Source organism: Penicillium nucicola (genome assembly GCF_028828085.1).
Source record: "Penicillium nucicola strain IBT 29836 chromosome Unknown utg000006l, whole genome shotgun sequence".
In the NCBI taxonomy this organism is placed as follows: domain Eukaryota; kingdom Fungi; phylum Ascomycota; class Eurotiomycetes; order Eurotiales; family Aspergillaceae; genus Penicillium; species Penicillium nucicola.
The window spans coordinates 153,089-167,951 of NW_026643130.1; the positions used below are offsets into that span (position 1 = coordinate 153,089).

The 14,863-nt window shown below is 48.1% G+C and overlaps 6 protein-coding genes across 6 annotated transcripts; 3 read left to right on the forward strand and 3 right to left on the reverse strand.

The window, feature by feature from the left end:
• Nucleotides 1-1,809: 1,809 nt before the first annotated feature.
• Nucleotides 1,810-2,571, forward strand: N7511_006050 (polysaccharide lyase family 20 protein; the record flags this gene model as incomplete). The annotated part of the gene is made up of 1 exon (XM_057128427.1): nucleotides 1,810-2,571. The coding sequence occupies one exon, from the start codon at nucleotides 1,810-1,812 to the stop codon at nucleotides 2,569-2,571; it is 762 nt and encodes a 253-aa protein (XP_056982983.1).
• A 2,087-nt stretch (nucleotides 2,572-4,658) lies between these two features.
• Nucleotides 4,659-6,404, forward strand: N7511_006051 (uncharacterized protein; the record flags this gene model as incomplete). Its single annotated transcript, XM_057128428.1, has 1 exon — nucleotides 4,659-6,404. One exon carries the CDS (start codon nucleotides 4,659-4,661, stop codon nucleotides 6,402-6,404), a length of 1,746 nt encoding a protein of 581 aa, XP_056982984.1.
• Nucleotides 6,405-7,162: 758 nt separating this feature from the next.
• Nucleotides 7,163-8,373, reverse strand: N7511_006052 (putative iron-sulfur cluster-binding protein; the record flags this gene model as incomplete). The annotated part of the gene is made up of 3 exons (XM_057128429.1): nucleotides 7,163-7,459; nucleotides 7,641-8,072; nucleotides 8,125-8,373. 3 exons carry the CDS (start codon nucleotides 8,371-8,373, stop codon nucleotides 7,163-7,165), a joined length of 978 nt encoding a protein of 325 aa, XP_056982985.1.
• A 376-nt stretch (nucleotides 8,374-8,749) lies between these two features.
• On the reverse strand, nucleotides 8,750-9,913 carry N7511_006053 (aromatic ring-hydroxylating oxygenase subunit alpha; the record flags this gene model as incomplete). The annotated part of the gene is made up of 5 exons (XM_057128430.1): nucleotides 8,750-8,874; nucleotides 8,926-9,341; nucleotides 9,393-9,568; nucleotides 9,626-9,778; nucleotides 9,827-9,913. The coding sequence occupies 5 exons, from the start codon at nucleotides 9,911-9,913 to the stop codon at nucleotides 8,750-8,752; spliced, it is 957 nt and encodes a 318-aa protein (XP_056982986.1).
• Nucleotides 9,914-10,356: 443 nt separating this feature from the next.
• N7511_006054 (DUF1115 domain protein) lies at nucleotides 10,357-11,235 on the reverse strand (the record flags this gene model as incomplete). The annotated part of the gene is made up of 1 exon (XM_057128431.1): nucleotides 10,357-11,235. One exon carries the CDS (start codon nucleotides 11,233-11,235, stop codon nucleotides 10,357-10,359), a length of 879 nt encoding a protein of 292 aa, XP_056982987.1.
• An 805-nt stretch (nucleotides 11,236-12,040) lies between these two features.
• Nucleotides 12,041-14,657, forward strand: N7511_006055 (GTPase-activating protein GYP7; the record flags this gene model as incomplete). Its single annotated transcript, XM_057128432.1, has 5 exons — nucleotides 12,041-12,184; nucleotides 12,235-13,609; nucleotides 13,658-13,920; nucleotides 13,968-14,286; nucleotides 14,335-14,657. 5 exons carry the CDS (start codon nucleotides 12,041-12,043, stop codon nucleotides 14,655-14,657), a joined length of 2,424 nt encoding a protein of 807 aa, XP_056982988.1.
• Nucleotides 14,658-14,863: the final 206 nt, after the last annotated feature.

The window sequence follows — 14,863 nt, forward strand, 5'->3', positions numbered from 1 at the left end:
GCTGGGGCCAAAGAACCGATCCAGGCCGTGACAGATAACCAGGATAACTATGGACCGTCTACTGATTTTTTACAAGAAATAATAACATAGCCTTCTGATATACTTGATCTGATGTTCCTACATTGTCTATTCAAGAACCTGGGCAGATTTTCGCAAAGGCGTAGGAGTATGGAAGAGATTGAGAAGCACAGGAGATCGTCGCAAACAAGAATGCGCCACCGGATCACTTATTTTTAGCCTATTACATCGCTCAGTTGATTTCCTCATGGCCCCCCTGGCCCCCCGAATTGGTGGGAACTGGGTATTTACGCTCTGCACCACTAGACAATATGATTCTCATTCACGCTGTTCCAGCACTCACCAAAGGCGCCCGAGGTAAGCTGTCTACAGCTCCCCGTTGGCCCCCAAGGGATTACCAGGGATTATCTGCCCCCTCATATCAAGAGGTCTGCAGGATTCTCCGTAGAAAAGGCTGCCGATCACAATTCTTAGTCAGATTCTTAGGCCCCCAAATCCACAATCACTGACGAGAGAATTGGACAGAATCAGCAAGGTAAGTATTCTCAGCCGTTCTCTGTCATCCAATTCTATGACGATGGTTCTCACCATCTATTACGCGAGAATGCTCAAAACTCGTTTGTCGACCCAAATTCGAACAAGAAACAGCACCCGCAAAGAGGGGGCGGAAAGCCCCTATTGGGGCTGTTCGGAGCGCCACCTGGGGAGGGTGTGAATCCTTGTTTTCAGGAAAGCTGAAAGGGGAAAGCGAGATACACAGTCAGCTAGTTGGGGCTGTTCCTCAGGGTTGGCAGAGTGGTGCAGTCTCACCTGGCATTTCGTGCATTAGCGCGAGGCACATCATCGAAACCCAATTTGGGACCGCTGAAGGGTCCACGCCAATTCAGTGAATGTTATATATCTCGTCTGCCCAAAGCCGAGCCTCTCTGTGCGTGGGTTCTTGGTGCATGCAGCTGTGCTTCTTCTACCAGTCCCACAGCACGGGACTTGTTTTCTTTTGAGCGTCAGTCTCAATTTGCTTTTGGCTTACGGAGTATAAATAGCCTGCAGACGCCGCGGCTCATCGCCAAGGAGCATTGAGGACTCTGAGATGAGGAATTCGTATTCTTATACGACGGAACGACTAACGAGACGACGAACGAGACGAGACCTCGTCCTAAGCTGACAACCACAGGAAGCGGAGGAATCTCAGCCCATGTTACCATGTTAGGTCATCTTCCAGAGCAGCTGAAGGGCAGAGTCCCTACCACTGAGGCCATTTGAGCCCACGAGAATGAAACGCGGACAAGAGTTGCCCTGCGTCGGCACTGGAGAACCAAATCACTTGCCTAAAAAGGCTAGACTGGCCCCGGGTTTGTTGATTCTGCAGTCGCGATGTAACGCTGGACCTTCACTGAAACCATCTCTGACTGCACCTGCATGAACCGCATATGAGCGGGGATTGCAGGATTCCTGAACCCGCAAGTTTCCTCCAATAACGACCAAAAGCGCCCTCGGGATAATCTGCCAACACCCTTGGGCTGTAGCATGCAGAATAGCTTATGATGTTGATCAGCCGCTGCATCGGCCCTGCATAACTCTTTCTCATTTAGGAAAATCCTCAAGACCTTGACTGACTCGCTCGACACCGATTTAATTAATATGGAGAGCAGTCAAGCCCTCCGTCGGGGGGAGAAAGCCGCGATTGCACTATAAAAGGAAGCATTCGCAGCTCGCAAAACCCCTCTCAAACCAGCACTCTCATCTCTTTCTCTCCATTCCAGACTTTTCCAGTGCACACAAGACCATTCAATGTTTGGAAAACTCCCCTCTGCCGCCCTGGTGCTGGCACTGAGCCTGACAAGCCAGGCCACCCAGATCTTCAGCAACACTGGAACCACCTCAGGATGGGATGCCACCAACCAAGAACACTCAGGCACAGTCCAACAAGTGACCAACGTATTTTATGAAGGCCCAACAGCGCTGAAGATGACTCAAGTCTACGACTCCAGCTACACCGGCCGCTACCACTCGGAGGTGGTCAAGAACAACGTCTACAAGCGCGGCGACACCGGCTTCTACGGCTTCACCTTCCGCCTCCAAGAAAGCTGGCAGTTCTCTCCGGCCCAGTCCTACAACATCGCCCAGTTCATCGCCGACTTCACCGACACAGGCTGCGACGACTGGATGCCATCAAGCATGGTCTGGCTCGTCGGCGACCAGCTCTACACACGCGTGAAGCAGGGGACTATCTGCGCGCAGAAGATCCAGACTTTCTCCAACTTGGCCACTGTGACTGCAGGCGCGTGGCACAAGGTTGAAATCCAGTCTAGCTGGAAATCCGATGGCACTGGCTACTACAAGTTGTGGTTTGATGGTGTGAAGGTCTTGGAAGAGTATAACATTGCGACTACTATTGCCGATGACCGCGCCTTCCAGTTCCGTGTCGGTCTCTATGCTAACGGGTGGCACGATGATGGTGGTATGAAGGGTACTCAGGGTACGAGACAGGTGTGGTATGATGAGATTGCCGCTGGCAGTACTTTTGCCGATGCCGATCCTGATCAGTGGTAATCTTGGACTGAAGAAGCCTGCCAGGATGGTATTAGAGTGATCTTATTGTTAGGTGTGGGCTTCGGAGTCAGATTAGTGCATCAACGAAGTGGAGGACGATTATTGGAGATCCATTCCAATTGAAATTGAAAATAAATTTACCTGGAATTGCAAATCATATTTACGATTCTGTAGAACATTCAAGTCAAAGTAACCTGTCTGTAATTTCAACTATCCCCATGAAGCATAGCAGCCACATCTAGATCCCCTTGGCCTGACAGGGGCCATTACCTCATGGTCTGAAATAGCACTATTTACACCAATCACACCGGATGAAGAGCCCTGAAGATGACATCGGCCGAGAAATCTGCGATCCAGTCAATTTTGGCCTCTGAACCCCTTGGGGCTCGGAACCTTCGGAGTAAGCCCGACACCTTGGGGTCCAAAAGTCAACACAAACACATATCAAATAAAAAAATAAAGGTAATGCAGCTAAGAATCTCTCGCTTCGGCATGTAAGATTGTGTCATATCCCCCACGCAGGCCTTTAGCGGCTGCAAGGAATAATCGAGTCGGCCTCTGAATGAGGGAGTGGGAGCACGGGGAGCAGGGAGTGGGCATTAAAACTCCTGTACATGTTATATCTATACAGTATAATGAATTGGATCAAAAGAGTAGTCAAGTCACTTTGCAAAACCAGAAACATCTTTAAAAATACCGGAAATGAGAGTGAAATGACCAACAATTTTGTTCAACGGTCTTGAAAGAGTGTGTTAATTATAGCCAGAAAGACAGACAGCCAGTCTTTGCCAGAGAATATCGCTTGGATAAAGGTGGAATTGCCTATAGCCATGTCTGCGCCTTGAAGCATGCAGATGAGAGATATGACTGAAAATAGAAACGCGTTGCCGAGGTAAAATGCAGGATTGCGTTGCTCTCAGGCTATCCTCCATTTTATATAAGAACAAGGACTAGAACACTTGGCTAGAAACATAAAGTGAAATTAATATGTATAAAATGGCTGTCTATCAAGGACGACATAGCAAAATGTGAGGCTGTGACAGGCTAACGACTTACTCAATCTGTATACAAGAAATGCTAGAATATTGAGGCTCAGTACGGTAACTGAGATTGCGAGAAAGTCATTAAAAAATCCTGGAGCCCTGTGTGCTTCTGGAATCCAACCAATTTCCGTATATGATTTGGTTTAAACTTGAAGAAAAAATCAGCACCGTGGATTCCGCGTTCCTCCAAGGTATCTACAAGTGTTCGAAGTAGCATGTTTCAATGAACTCAAGTCAAGTTCACCTGGGCCATTCACGGAACTCGCTTCCGTGAGTTCTTTGAGTAAATTTTCTCTTTCACTCAAGCCTTCCTCTGACCTATTCTCGTTCATAATATAGATACTAGGCGCAGCTTCTTATATATGCCCGTACTTGATATCTTATACGACTACTATACAATATGCGATAGAAAAAAAGTAGATTTCTGTACTCGACCGGAACAATATTCAATTTGAGACGATGAGTAGTGAGAATATGAATGCATATCCCGGGTGGGGTTTCTTTGTTCCTCGAACCCTACTTTACGCAGCATATGACGAACAGACGAGCCTATATTTCTCACTGCAACCGAGCAGGTGATAATTGAGAGGATATTGAGGGGATCAAGGGATTTGGTTCTCAGAATCCTGGGCTATATTCTTTGTCACAAATCGTGGATTGAAATGTGACGGTGCTTTATTGCACTGCCAGTGTACACAGCCGGTATGATTAGGCTCAAATCTAGGTTCAGTTCTTTGTTTCAGGGCTTTGAATCGAGCTCGGACCAAGAAGTCTGAGTTTATAGAGAAAAGAAGCGTCCAAATTCTTCTTTGTGCTCGTGTGAGCCTTCAGAAAACACTCCTTGACTTGCTTTGTAGATGAAGGCATCCTACTGTGGCTCAATCAAAAGCCATAGACTATCTATATTTAGCCTATCTTGCTGTCCCAAACACAAATGGTAGATAATGCCATGATGGCTCTCTAGGTTTGAAACAGGACCTCAACGCAAATCAGTCGATCAGAGTCACCCGAGATCCAACAACGAAAGTACTTACCGCAGCAATCATGGAAAGATGGGACCCAGAGCTAAAGAAGGCGGATGGTGAGACGGTGGTCAAAATGATGGATGATGTCGTCTGGAGTGTTCTCGTCGATCGAATGACACATGGACAAATTGGTATGCACGAACGTCGAGCCGCGCCGTGGAAATTGATCCGAGGTCGCGTTGAGGAACGTATCGGCTGGGCCAATCGTTGCAACTTTGCGCATCTCCCTCAGGAGGTGCTGAGTGCGATATACGATCGAATGTTTGATCTGCACACCGCGCCTACTATGAGGCTTGTAGAAGAAAGCCATGTCCACGAGCTCCATTATCTTGCCGGCGAGGGTATGGGACCGACTATTGATGCTTGGCTCCGAAATACCACAACCAAAAGGCGAATGAGAAACCTGTTCAAATCATACAGAAACTGTGAAGAGGCCACCGCAATCCATGAGAACAAGGGATTTGATAAACACGCTGACGGAAGCCCCGATATTACGACTGCTGTGGCATATAACCTTCCGGCGGAGTGCTGTGAGTGCATGGAATTCATGATTAAGCACGACATTATTCAGATCACAGGCTATGATTCGGCTGGACGCAATTGGCTTCATGCAGGACTTGCCAGTGGCAATGTCGCAACAGTGAATTACTTGGTTCAGAAAATGACGGCCGCTGAATTGTGTAGCCGCAGAGACTTCCATGCAGTAAACGAACCTCATATCCTGGCAGCGCTAGTCGAATTTGGTACGCCTGGAGGATTCGAGTTCGTCTTTCAAAAAATCATCGAGAGCTTTCCTGTGGAATCAGATGAACTGCAGGAAATCTTGCCGGACGATATACTGGAGACTCTGATCTGCTGGGCACCAACCAGTCTGGCCGACCTCCTCTACCAACATGGAGTCAACATCGCAAACGTCGAGGCCAAGTACATTCCGGACAAACAAAGAACTATAACAACCTCTTGGCATGCCGCAGCTGTTTACAACCCAGAGGGTCCCAAGATGATGGAGTGGCTGCAGAAGTTCTCCTTGTTAAGCACCGAAGTACGAGACGCTCAGAACCTGACCCCTTTGATGTTTGCTGCAGCCTATGATCAGGTTGAAACAGTCGAATGGCTGTGCAAGCACAGTAACCCAATGCTAGCCCGAGACAGGGGTGGCTTTGAAGCCTGGGCTCTGGTTCGTGCAGCTCGCTCCTCAGACCCAGTGAGCGATGAGATCTTCGCCATTATACTGGACTACCTCCCACAGCGAATATTCACCAATATGGGCGGCAAGTACTATGGAAGCCAGATTGCAGATGGCCTAGTACGACACAAGCGAGCACTGAAAGCCGGCACCATCTCTGAGCCAAGCCGGGCCGAGGCAGAACAAATAGCAGTGCGGAAGATGAAAGCTCTTATTGGCAGAATGTCTCACGATTGGAGTGGATCTCCCTGGCAAAATGCATTAACGCTTTATGTGCTCAACCGGGACGTGGTGATTCTCAAGCATGCCATGGCCGGGCGTACTTTGACAACCTCCACCCTCCGAAGTCGTCGTCGCGAACCAAAGCCCACAGAAAAGACCAAGAAGAGAGAAAAGATTGTACAATTTGCTTCCGATACTCGAGCTGCTTATAAGGGCTTGACTGGGCGTAAGAAGAGGCCTAGTGTTCTCTCTTCTAAGAATGACCCTCGAACTTCAGTTATCAAAAATCGCAAGAAGACACAGGAAAGTGCCAGCTCGCAGGCCGCCAATCCCGTGGATCCTCAGCTTTGGATTTGATGACAGAATATATGGCTAATTGATGTACTTGACGGGTGATATGAGTGCAGGCACTCAAGGGGGGATTTAAGTGTGTGGGTTGAGTGCGAGTTTGAATGTTGCGGCTTCCTTTCTTTTTTTTTCCCCATAAAGTTTGAATATGATATTAAGCTTGTCGTTACTCGTCGTTAACTGGGTTTATTCAGTATCTACGGTTGCTTATTCTCAACGGAGTTGTTCTTTTGCAATTTGCTTGTAGAATATCATGTAGATTCTGCGCCTTGTAAATGTCCATAGATCGGGCTGCAAGTTCAGACCTCGACGTTCAAGTGGCACATATGAGTCGATATTCATGAACTTCCAAGTAAAATTGAGATAAAATGACAAATTTCAACCTCCTCTAAATAAGCTACCAATCCAGTGCTTGCGACGAAGTCCCATTCTGCGATCCACCGCTAACACAGTCCAGCTCTTTACACACTGTAGAAGATTAATGTCTGCCATGAATGCGAAGCTTGAATAGACTTACATTGTTCAGCCTGCTGGAACAAAGTACTACCTTTAGGCTTATGTGTAGCTGGTTGAATCAGATCGCCTTGGATCTTTTCAAGTTTCCTGTGTTCCTGAATACGACTCAGAATCTGGGAAGCATCTATAAGCCTGTTAGATTTTCTTTTTTAGGGAAAAGAAAAACCAAGATTGAATAATACCTGTTATACTCGGTTCTCGTTCAAGAGAACTTCTATAAAAAACGTGTTAATGGACAGATTATAGAGAGGCTAGCGATGATGATGAGAAACCAACCCTTGATTTGCCAAGACTGCCTGATAGTGGTCCTCGATTTCTCGGATCAGCTTCTTTGTGACTTCTCTCAAAGTATTTGACATGGCTTCGTTCTCTGTCTTGTTCGCAGTGGAACTCGCAAAAAGATCGTATCGGATACTAGACTTTGCCTCGGATACTGGGAGGATGGAAAGAACCAAACATAGACCGATATGTTCAAAAGAGCACAGGAAAGTGATTGGGAACAAAGACTTCTCCATGCGTGTGCTTTTCTGCATGAGTGACCTGACAGCCTTAAAGAGAGGTGAATAGCCACATATTTCTGATAATTGACTGTTCAGCTCGCTGGCGAAGGTATTGAGTTGAGGCTTTTCCACTTCAAGATTGGTCAGTAACTTGATAGAACCTCTTTGAACAATCCCACTCACTTCCCACTTTCCAGTTAAAATTCCCAGTAAAAGTTTGTCCATTTACCCAAATCGAGTTCACTTTCAAGCCCGAAATGCGAGAGAATGCAGCCGAAGTCACGGCAGTGGTCTCATCAAACGGCTCAGGTTCCCCGGCATTAAGATTCACAAAAACCATTCCATAATCAGTGGTCAGTACTTGAATCTCAAACAGACTGTTCTGCGACTTGTCAAATCCAGGCACATCATCAAACTGAGGAGCCTTGACTAGACGGCCGGTGGTATCGTAACTCCACCCATGATACCGACAGCCAAGGACTGTCGATGCGCCACTCTCTTTCCTGGTGATCGTGTAGGCACGATGGCGGCACACATTATGAAAAGCGCGGATCTTATCATCTTTTCCTCGGATCAGAAAGAGAGGGTAGCCGGCAAGGTCGAAAGATTGATAAGCCCCAGCTTTGTTGAACTGTGATATATGTGCCAGATAGATCCATGACTATTTATGGATATTAGTGAATGTGAAGCAACAGCTGTTTTACGCCTCTTACTTGACTGAAAAGCGCACGGCGTTCGAGCTCGAACACATCCAGGTCAGACCACCATCCCTCTGGTACCTCGGGCTCTTTTGAAACAGCCAAATCTGATCTCTGGTCATTTTCAATAGGAACGGCAAGTTTGCTGTTCTTCTTCTGTTCATATAAGCGAGGCCATACTCGACGAAGTAAAAACACGACTGTCACCAATGCCACAAGGGCTGAACCAGGAGAGATTGGGAGATAGGACTGAGTAGACTCCATGAAGAGCAAATGTCAATTAAAAAAAAGTTACTGGCAATCTTGGTCAAGATCGTGAACCCAGCAAGTTGATATACTACTTAAGGAGGCCCAAGTCCCCACCCCACATTATACTTTGCCCTTGATGCAGGCTCCTCGCAACGATACTACCCAATTTGGTTGTTAAATCCTGAGTCGGAGTGGACTTTTGCTGATAGTCAATCTTGTCGGGGTTGGATATCGAAGATCACTGAGTGGTTGCTTCATTTGTCTTATATCTTATGCTTACCAGCTCTGCTTCACCTGCAGACTAGAGAGAATAGATAACATAAAATTGCATTTAATTTCACTATGGAAATACCAGCTCGGATCAAGATGCTACTATTAATAGACCTGTGAACTACGCTTTCATTGGAATCACTTGAGATGCGGTCTGCTCCTCCACTCCAGCCTCCTTGGTCGTTTGAGCAGCTCTATCGGTAGCATGCTGCTCGCATACCATGTCAAACACTCGTCGCTGGTAGTCTGCAAAAGATTAGCAACACAATCTACAAAGTAAAAACAGAAATCACTCACAAGAAACGCCATTCTCCTTGTCTGGGTTCAAGATTCCTTCATGATAAACGCCCTTAGCCAGGTTATCCTGCGCTTTCTCGCACAGCTCAAAGTCTTCCAAAGCAACCTGCCGCACAAACTTGAAATACTCTTCAAACTTCTCTCCCTCGGCAAGGTGATAATAGTCGAATTCCATCCGAGTGACATGCGGATCCGCGGTCGGACAGACTCTGAACGAAGACATGCCACCACCATAGACATTCAGCGTGCAGTTTGGGAAGAAATACAAGAACAAGCCATCATCTGGCTTCTTCGGATCTGCAATGTGCTGAGAGAAGTTATGCTTATTGTGCACACTATAGAAAGTAGGTGGATAGTAAATTGAGAACGATGGATGAGTGTACTGGCAGTGCAGGCACTCTTGATATCCGTCCACCCTAGCCACTCTTAGTATTGATGCTGTCCAAAACTTCCAGATCGGGTCTTACATGGTTTTCCAATTGAAACGACCCTCGTAGCTGATACTTCGACGATGCGGTAATTTGGTAAAATCAACTTTGCCCAGCAGCTCCTCAAGTTCTGGGAAAAACTCATGGAAGCTGGGGGCATCGTCGGCAATAGTCGAGAACAGCAATCCCGTTGGCGTAACATGACTCCGGACTTCCTTGCCCTGTATAAAATTGTCAGTCCCAGTTGCCCGGACTAGTTGAGCACAGCATACCGTCTTCGCGCAGACAACTGTCAGCTCCTCGAAAGTCGGATTCAACCCATCCCCCGATGTGCGAACAGCCGAGATGGACTGCTGCGCAATTTCATACTGAACATGTTCGCCCACTTTTTGGAATCTGGTCACCGGGCCGAGCAAGTACCAGGACTATATCTCTCTTAGCATCGAGACAAAACTAAGGCCGCACACGCATACTTTCAGGAATACTGCTCGCCGCTCCATCTGATAGAGGGACTTGCTGCAGTACCAGGAAGCTGGCAAAGTACAAGTGAGTTCCGACATGGTGTTGTAGCAGATGGTTATCGAGATCAAACCGACAACAGACAAAGTTGGAGGATTTGAATATAGAACCAGACACGCATGTTCATATATTTGGAAGTAATCAGTTGCACGGCGAAACCTTGAACTGAGAAGAGCTGCGGCATAGCGTTTCCCAAAAGAGTTAAAAGGTCCCGATGTCACGCGCATCTGATTCGATGCCCTAAGTTGACGGATTCTCGAGGTCTCGTCAAGGATTTGGCTGAAAGATCTCCCGAGATAACGTGGGATTGTTGAGAATTTCAAGGTTGGCATTGGAAGTGCTGAGGCACCAGTTGTGTAGAGATGGTCAACTGGAACTATGCGGGCTGGAAACGGCCCAGAGCCTAATAGATCTGCCATTTCTCGTGCCATGATGGGAATCTATCTCCAACTATATTTTAATTAACGTGCAAGTCACTCGGCCTCTAAAAGATGACCTTTTCGAATGCCTCCTGGAGTCCCTTAGACCCTAACCATGCCTCCAGTGCTTGCATATCACCCCGATTGGCCCGCTGTCCACCCCGTTCTCCCAACGAGTTCGTGATCTCCTCCATCCCAGAAAAGACGCGCTGGATCCCTTCTGTTTCACGGAACCTCTCACTCACTTTCTTCTGATGACTTGGAATATCACCCCAAGAATGTGTCTTGATAAAGCTCATATAGGAATCAATATCAGAGGAGGCACCCTCAAGACATAACACGCCCGGCTTGCCAGCCAGTACGAAGCCCGTGAGAGAATACCCCGGCGCAAGGTTGACCATATCATCTCTCTTCTTGCGAGTGGATAAGGATGGGAAATAAAACCAGACTCGGACGATCGGGCCCCCAGAGTCTTTGTGTTCCGAAGAGACAGCCTGAGCCTGCTTAATTTCAAGAAATCGGGTTGTTGCGGTCTGGAAGTATTCAAATGCCTCTAGAGCATCACCTTCCGGTATTGAAGCAGCGACTTCTGCCACCTCGGCTTTAGACATCCATTCCGGCTGTCGAAGAGAATATCCCAACATGGGCGGTTGATCAATCGTCTCTGGGTCCTCGCAATGGAGTGGAATGGAGACGTTGATTTGGATGGATCTGTCTCCGTCTGCAATAGGTAGACATACAAGAAGATATAGACTTGAAGGGACCTTCAAGGGCGTGGATGTCGGGTTTTCGCACCACTCTCGTAATTTCTCAACGCACTGCGTTGTGGATTCAGGGATTTCAAGCTCCCCCGGAGCTGGGAACATAGCTGTAAGGAGATCAATGGTGGCCAATTGAGACTCCATAATGTCTGCTGGCAGAATGCATGGTTCTGTAGAGGCCATTTTTGACCCCGAGAGACAAGTATTGACAATTTCGGGATGCTGTATAAGGTCTTTGAATTTGGGCGTGGTCTTCAAAGTAGCCAAGTTCAGGGTGCACAATGGTCACAACTGACAGTAGTTAACTTGCTACAGGGTCGATGAGCTTCAGTATTCCAATTTGGTTTAATGATGTTTCTAATTCGACTTGTTCCATCTCGCACACCAATTTTGTGCTTACATAACCACATATCGGCCAGGGCCAGGGCTGCCCTGGTGGTCTGGTGGTCTGGTGGACTATACAACAGAATACAAGTTCAGGCAGTTGGAGGAGGTTGACGGTCGAATAATAATTAGTAGTGTTATGAATGAGATAGACTTTATGCGCTGCCTGTTTCAGGACGTTGTCATGCAATACAATTTCCAAGCTCTATGTCTGCTCTATATCCCAGACTTGCGATATAAAGACAACCCTCTGATAGCAACAGACATCTTGTCTCGAGAATCACAATCCAACTTGTTAGTCCTAGTTGAGCAGGGGTCATTCTGTACACAAACCAGTTTGGGGTGAATTTGGCTGCCTGGAAGCCGAGTGGCGACCGTGAGAAGGCATGAAACGATAGAATTGCAATAGCGAACAAGATCAGGCGGCGAGAGCATTCATTTACATTCAAAGGACTATCAGTTCTCTGAACTTCCGAACTGCTGAACTGCTGAAAGAAGAAAAGCCCAACGTGAACCTTTGATAGAGGGGCGTTATCTTATCGGCATATTACGTCGTTCTTCCAAGCTCTCCTACTTTGCGCTGACCACTTCTCTCTTCCACATCATGGCCCCTAAATACACTCCTCCTCCTACACCATCACCACCTGCTTCCTGTTACGCTATGAGTGACGACGAGGAGGATGAATACAATACCATCGCCCAGGCGTCCTCGAGGAGAGGAGTCAAGCTACTCTTCTCTAAAAGCAAGGTAAGCCCTCCCCCAGCCTCGGTTGTGTTCTCAACTGACTAAGTATACAGGTCTACGTCCATCCCACCTCCTCCGCCAAAGATAATATCGCTGGATTCATCGCCCTGATTCAACAAAAACCAAACCCCGCATCACATGCCTCTCAAGCGCAATCCAAACACCCTGATGCACCCTCCTACCTACTTGCGTGGGTCCCAGAATCCTCCCTGGGAGAGGCATACGACACATATGTGAAGGTTGATCTCTCTGACGACTCCTCGCCACCGCGCCAAAAGTACCTAGTTCCCCCGCTTCCGACCACCACCACCTACAAAGACCCCATCGGGCTTTATGCCTTTGCAATTCCATTATCAGAGATATACTCGCTGCTAGTACGACCGCCAAGTCTAGGATGGTGGTTTGGAAGCTTGGTGATCAATACCCGGGCGGGCGACGGCTTCCCGGCACTCTTCTTCCACGATGACGAGTGCGAGTCAACCATCTTGCAGAAGAAGAAGAGGGTACGAGAGAACTTTGACCCATTTGGCAATGAAGGGAGCTTATTTTGGGGCGGGGATGAGGTTCTTCGCTGGCTTCGGAGGTATGTGGAAGTGGAGCGCTCATCCGTGGACCGTAACGTCTACCTCGTGAATCCGTCCCATGAGGATCAGCTGTCATTTGGACGGTCAGCCAGTCATGGCGATGCATCATTGCCACTAATGGCTCAACCAGAAGCTGCCGCGGCCGGCCCCAGCCAAGCGGCTGTGCCCGATGCAAGCATGGACCCCTTCATGAAGACTCTCAAGGAGACTCGGTGGAAGGTATTGGAGCAGCTAAGCAAGATTACAACATTTACCCGTCGGACTGCCAATGAGATTGCGGAGAACCCTCGAATCCCACCTCAGATGCGCCGTCTCATGAAGAACCCAGAAATCCAGACACTACAAGACGAGTTCGACAGCGCCAGAGTCTATCTGGCTCGCTGGGCGATGAGTGTAGCTGATCAGAGCGAGAAAGACCGCAATCAACGCATATGGACTGCACAAGATATGCTGGAGATGGAAAATAGCTCCGTCGGAGACTTTGAGATCCTCGAGTTGGAGACAGGGAATCTTGCTCTCCAAGAGCGACGTCGAGTCCTCAAGTTAGAGGAATGGGAGGGCTTCTTCGATTCAACATCAGGAAGACTCCAAGTGACTGCGGAAGAAGTCAAAGAACGGATCTTCCACGGTGGATTAGATCCAAATGATGGCGTCAGGAAAGATGCCTGGCTCTTCCTTCTCGAGGTATATCCGTGGGACAGCAGCCGGGAAGAGCGACAGGCTTTGATGAACTCGAAGCGTGACGAGTATATCCGACTTAAAGCCGGCTGGTGGGAGCGGATGGTCGAAGGTAACTCGACAGTCGAACAGTTTGATCATTGGAAAGAACAACGAAATCGTATAGGTAAGAGCTTATAGAAGGTGACGCTTCAGCTACTAACACATTATGTAGAAAAGGATGTTCACCGAACGGATCGAACCATCCCTCTCTTCGCGGGCGAGGACATCCCTCATCCTGACCCCGATTCTCCTTTCGCCGAGACCGGCACCAACGTGCATCTAGAGCAAATGAAAGATATGCTCTTGACTTACAATGAATATAACCCAGATCTCGGCTATGTGCAGGGAATGAGTGATCTCTTGGCGCCGATCTATGCCGTTATGCAAGATGATGCAGTCGCTTTCTGGGCATTCGTAGGATTCATGGATCGGATGGTAAGTCTATCTGCCTCTTGGAATCGTATGATGACTGACCAGTCCAGGAACACAATTTCCTCCGCGATCAATCCGGAATGCGTGGTCAGCTCTTGGCTCTGGATAATCTCGTCCAGCTCATGGACCCGCAGCTCTACCTGCATCTGCAGTCAGCCGATAGTACCAATTTCTTTTTCTTCTTCCGCATGCTCTTGGTCTGGTACAAAAGAGAGTTCGATTGGTCCGACGTGCTCCGACTCTGGGAGACTCTCTGGACAGACTATTTCTCCAGCAGCTTCCATCTGTTCATTGCGTTGGCAATACTAGAAAAGCATCGTGATGTGATTATGGACCATCTCAAGCACTTTGATGAGGTTCTCAAGTACAGTATGTCAACCTTCCACCGCATCCCTGCTCGCTAGCTAACTGTCACAGTCAACGAACTTTCCAACACCATGGAACTGGTTCCCCTTCTTACCCGTGCGGAATCTCTCTTCCACCGCTTCGAACGCTCTGTTCAGGCGATCGACAAGAAAGACAACTTCCCCGCTGCCCCGACCGCCCACCAACGCCGGCCCGGAACTCAGGGCTCAGAGGACAAAGGCAAATCTCCAGGGCCTGCTGGATCCAGCAGCGGAGTTAGCGCTGGACCCTCGACTCTGCAAAAGGCAGTGAACGCCGATAAGCCCAAAGTGATCTCCCCAGAACTCCGAGAACTACTCCGCAAAGATGTCCCGTGGAAACGAAGTGCCCAATGATCCGTCCGTGGAATGACACTTTGTTCTTGCGTTTCAATTACTGCCTAGTTCTCCCTACGATTAATGATGTACATCCTTCACAGTTCTTCCACGATTTGATTGCGGAGTCGGTCATTGGGCGACGGCGTTATCTCACTGTTTACTTGAGCCTATAGCTTTGACTGTCTGCCTGGAATACGATTCTGTCCGCAGTACCTGCAGATTTT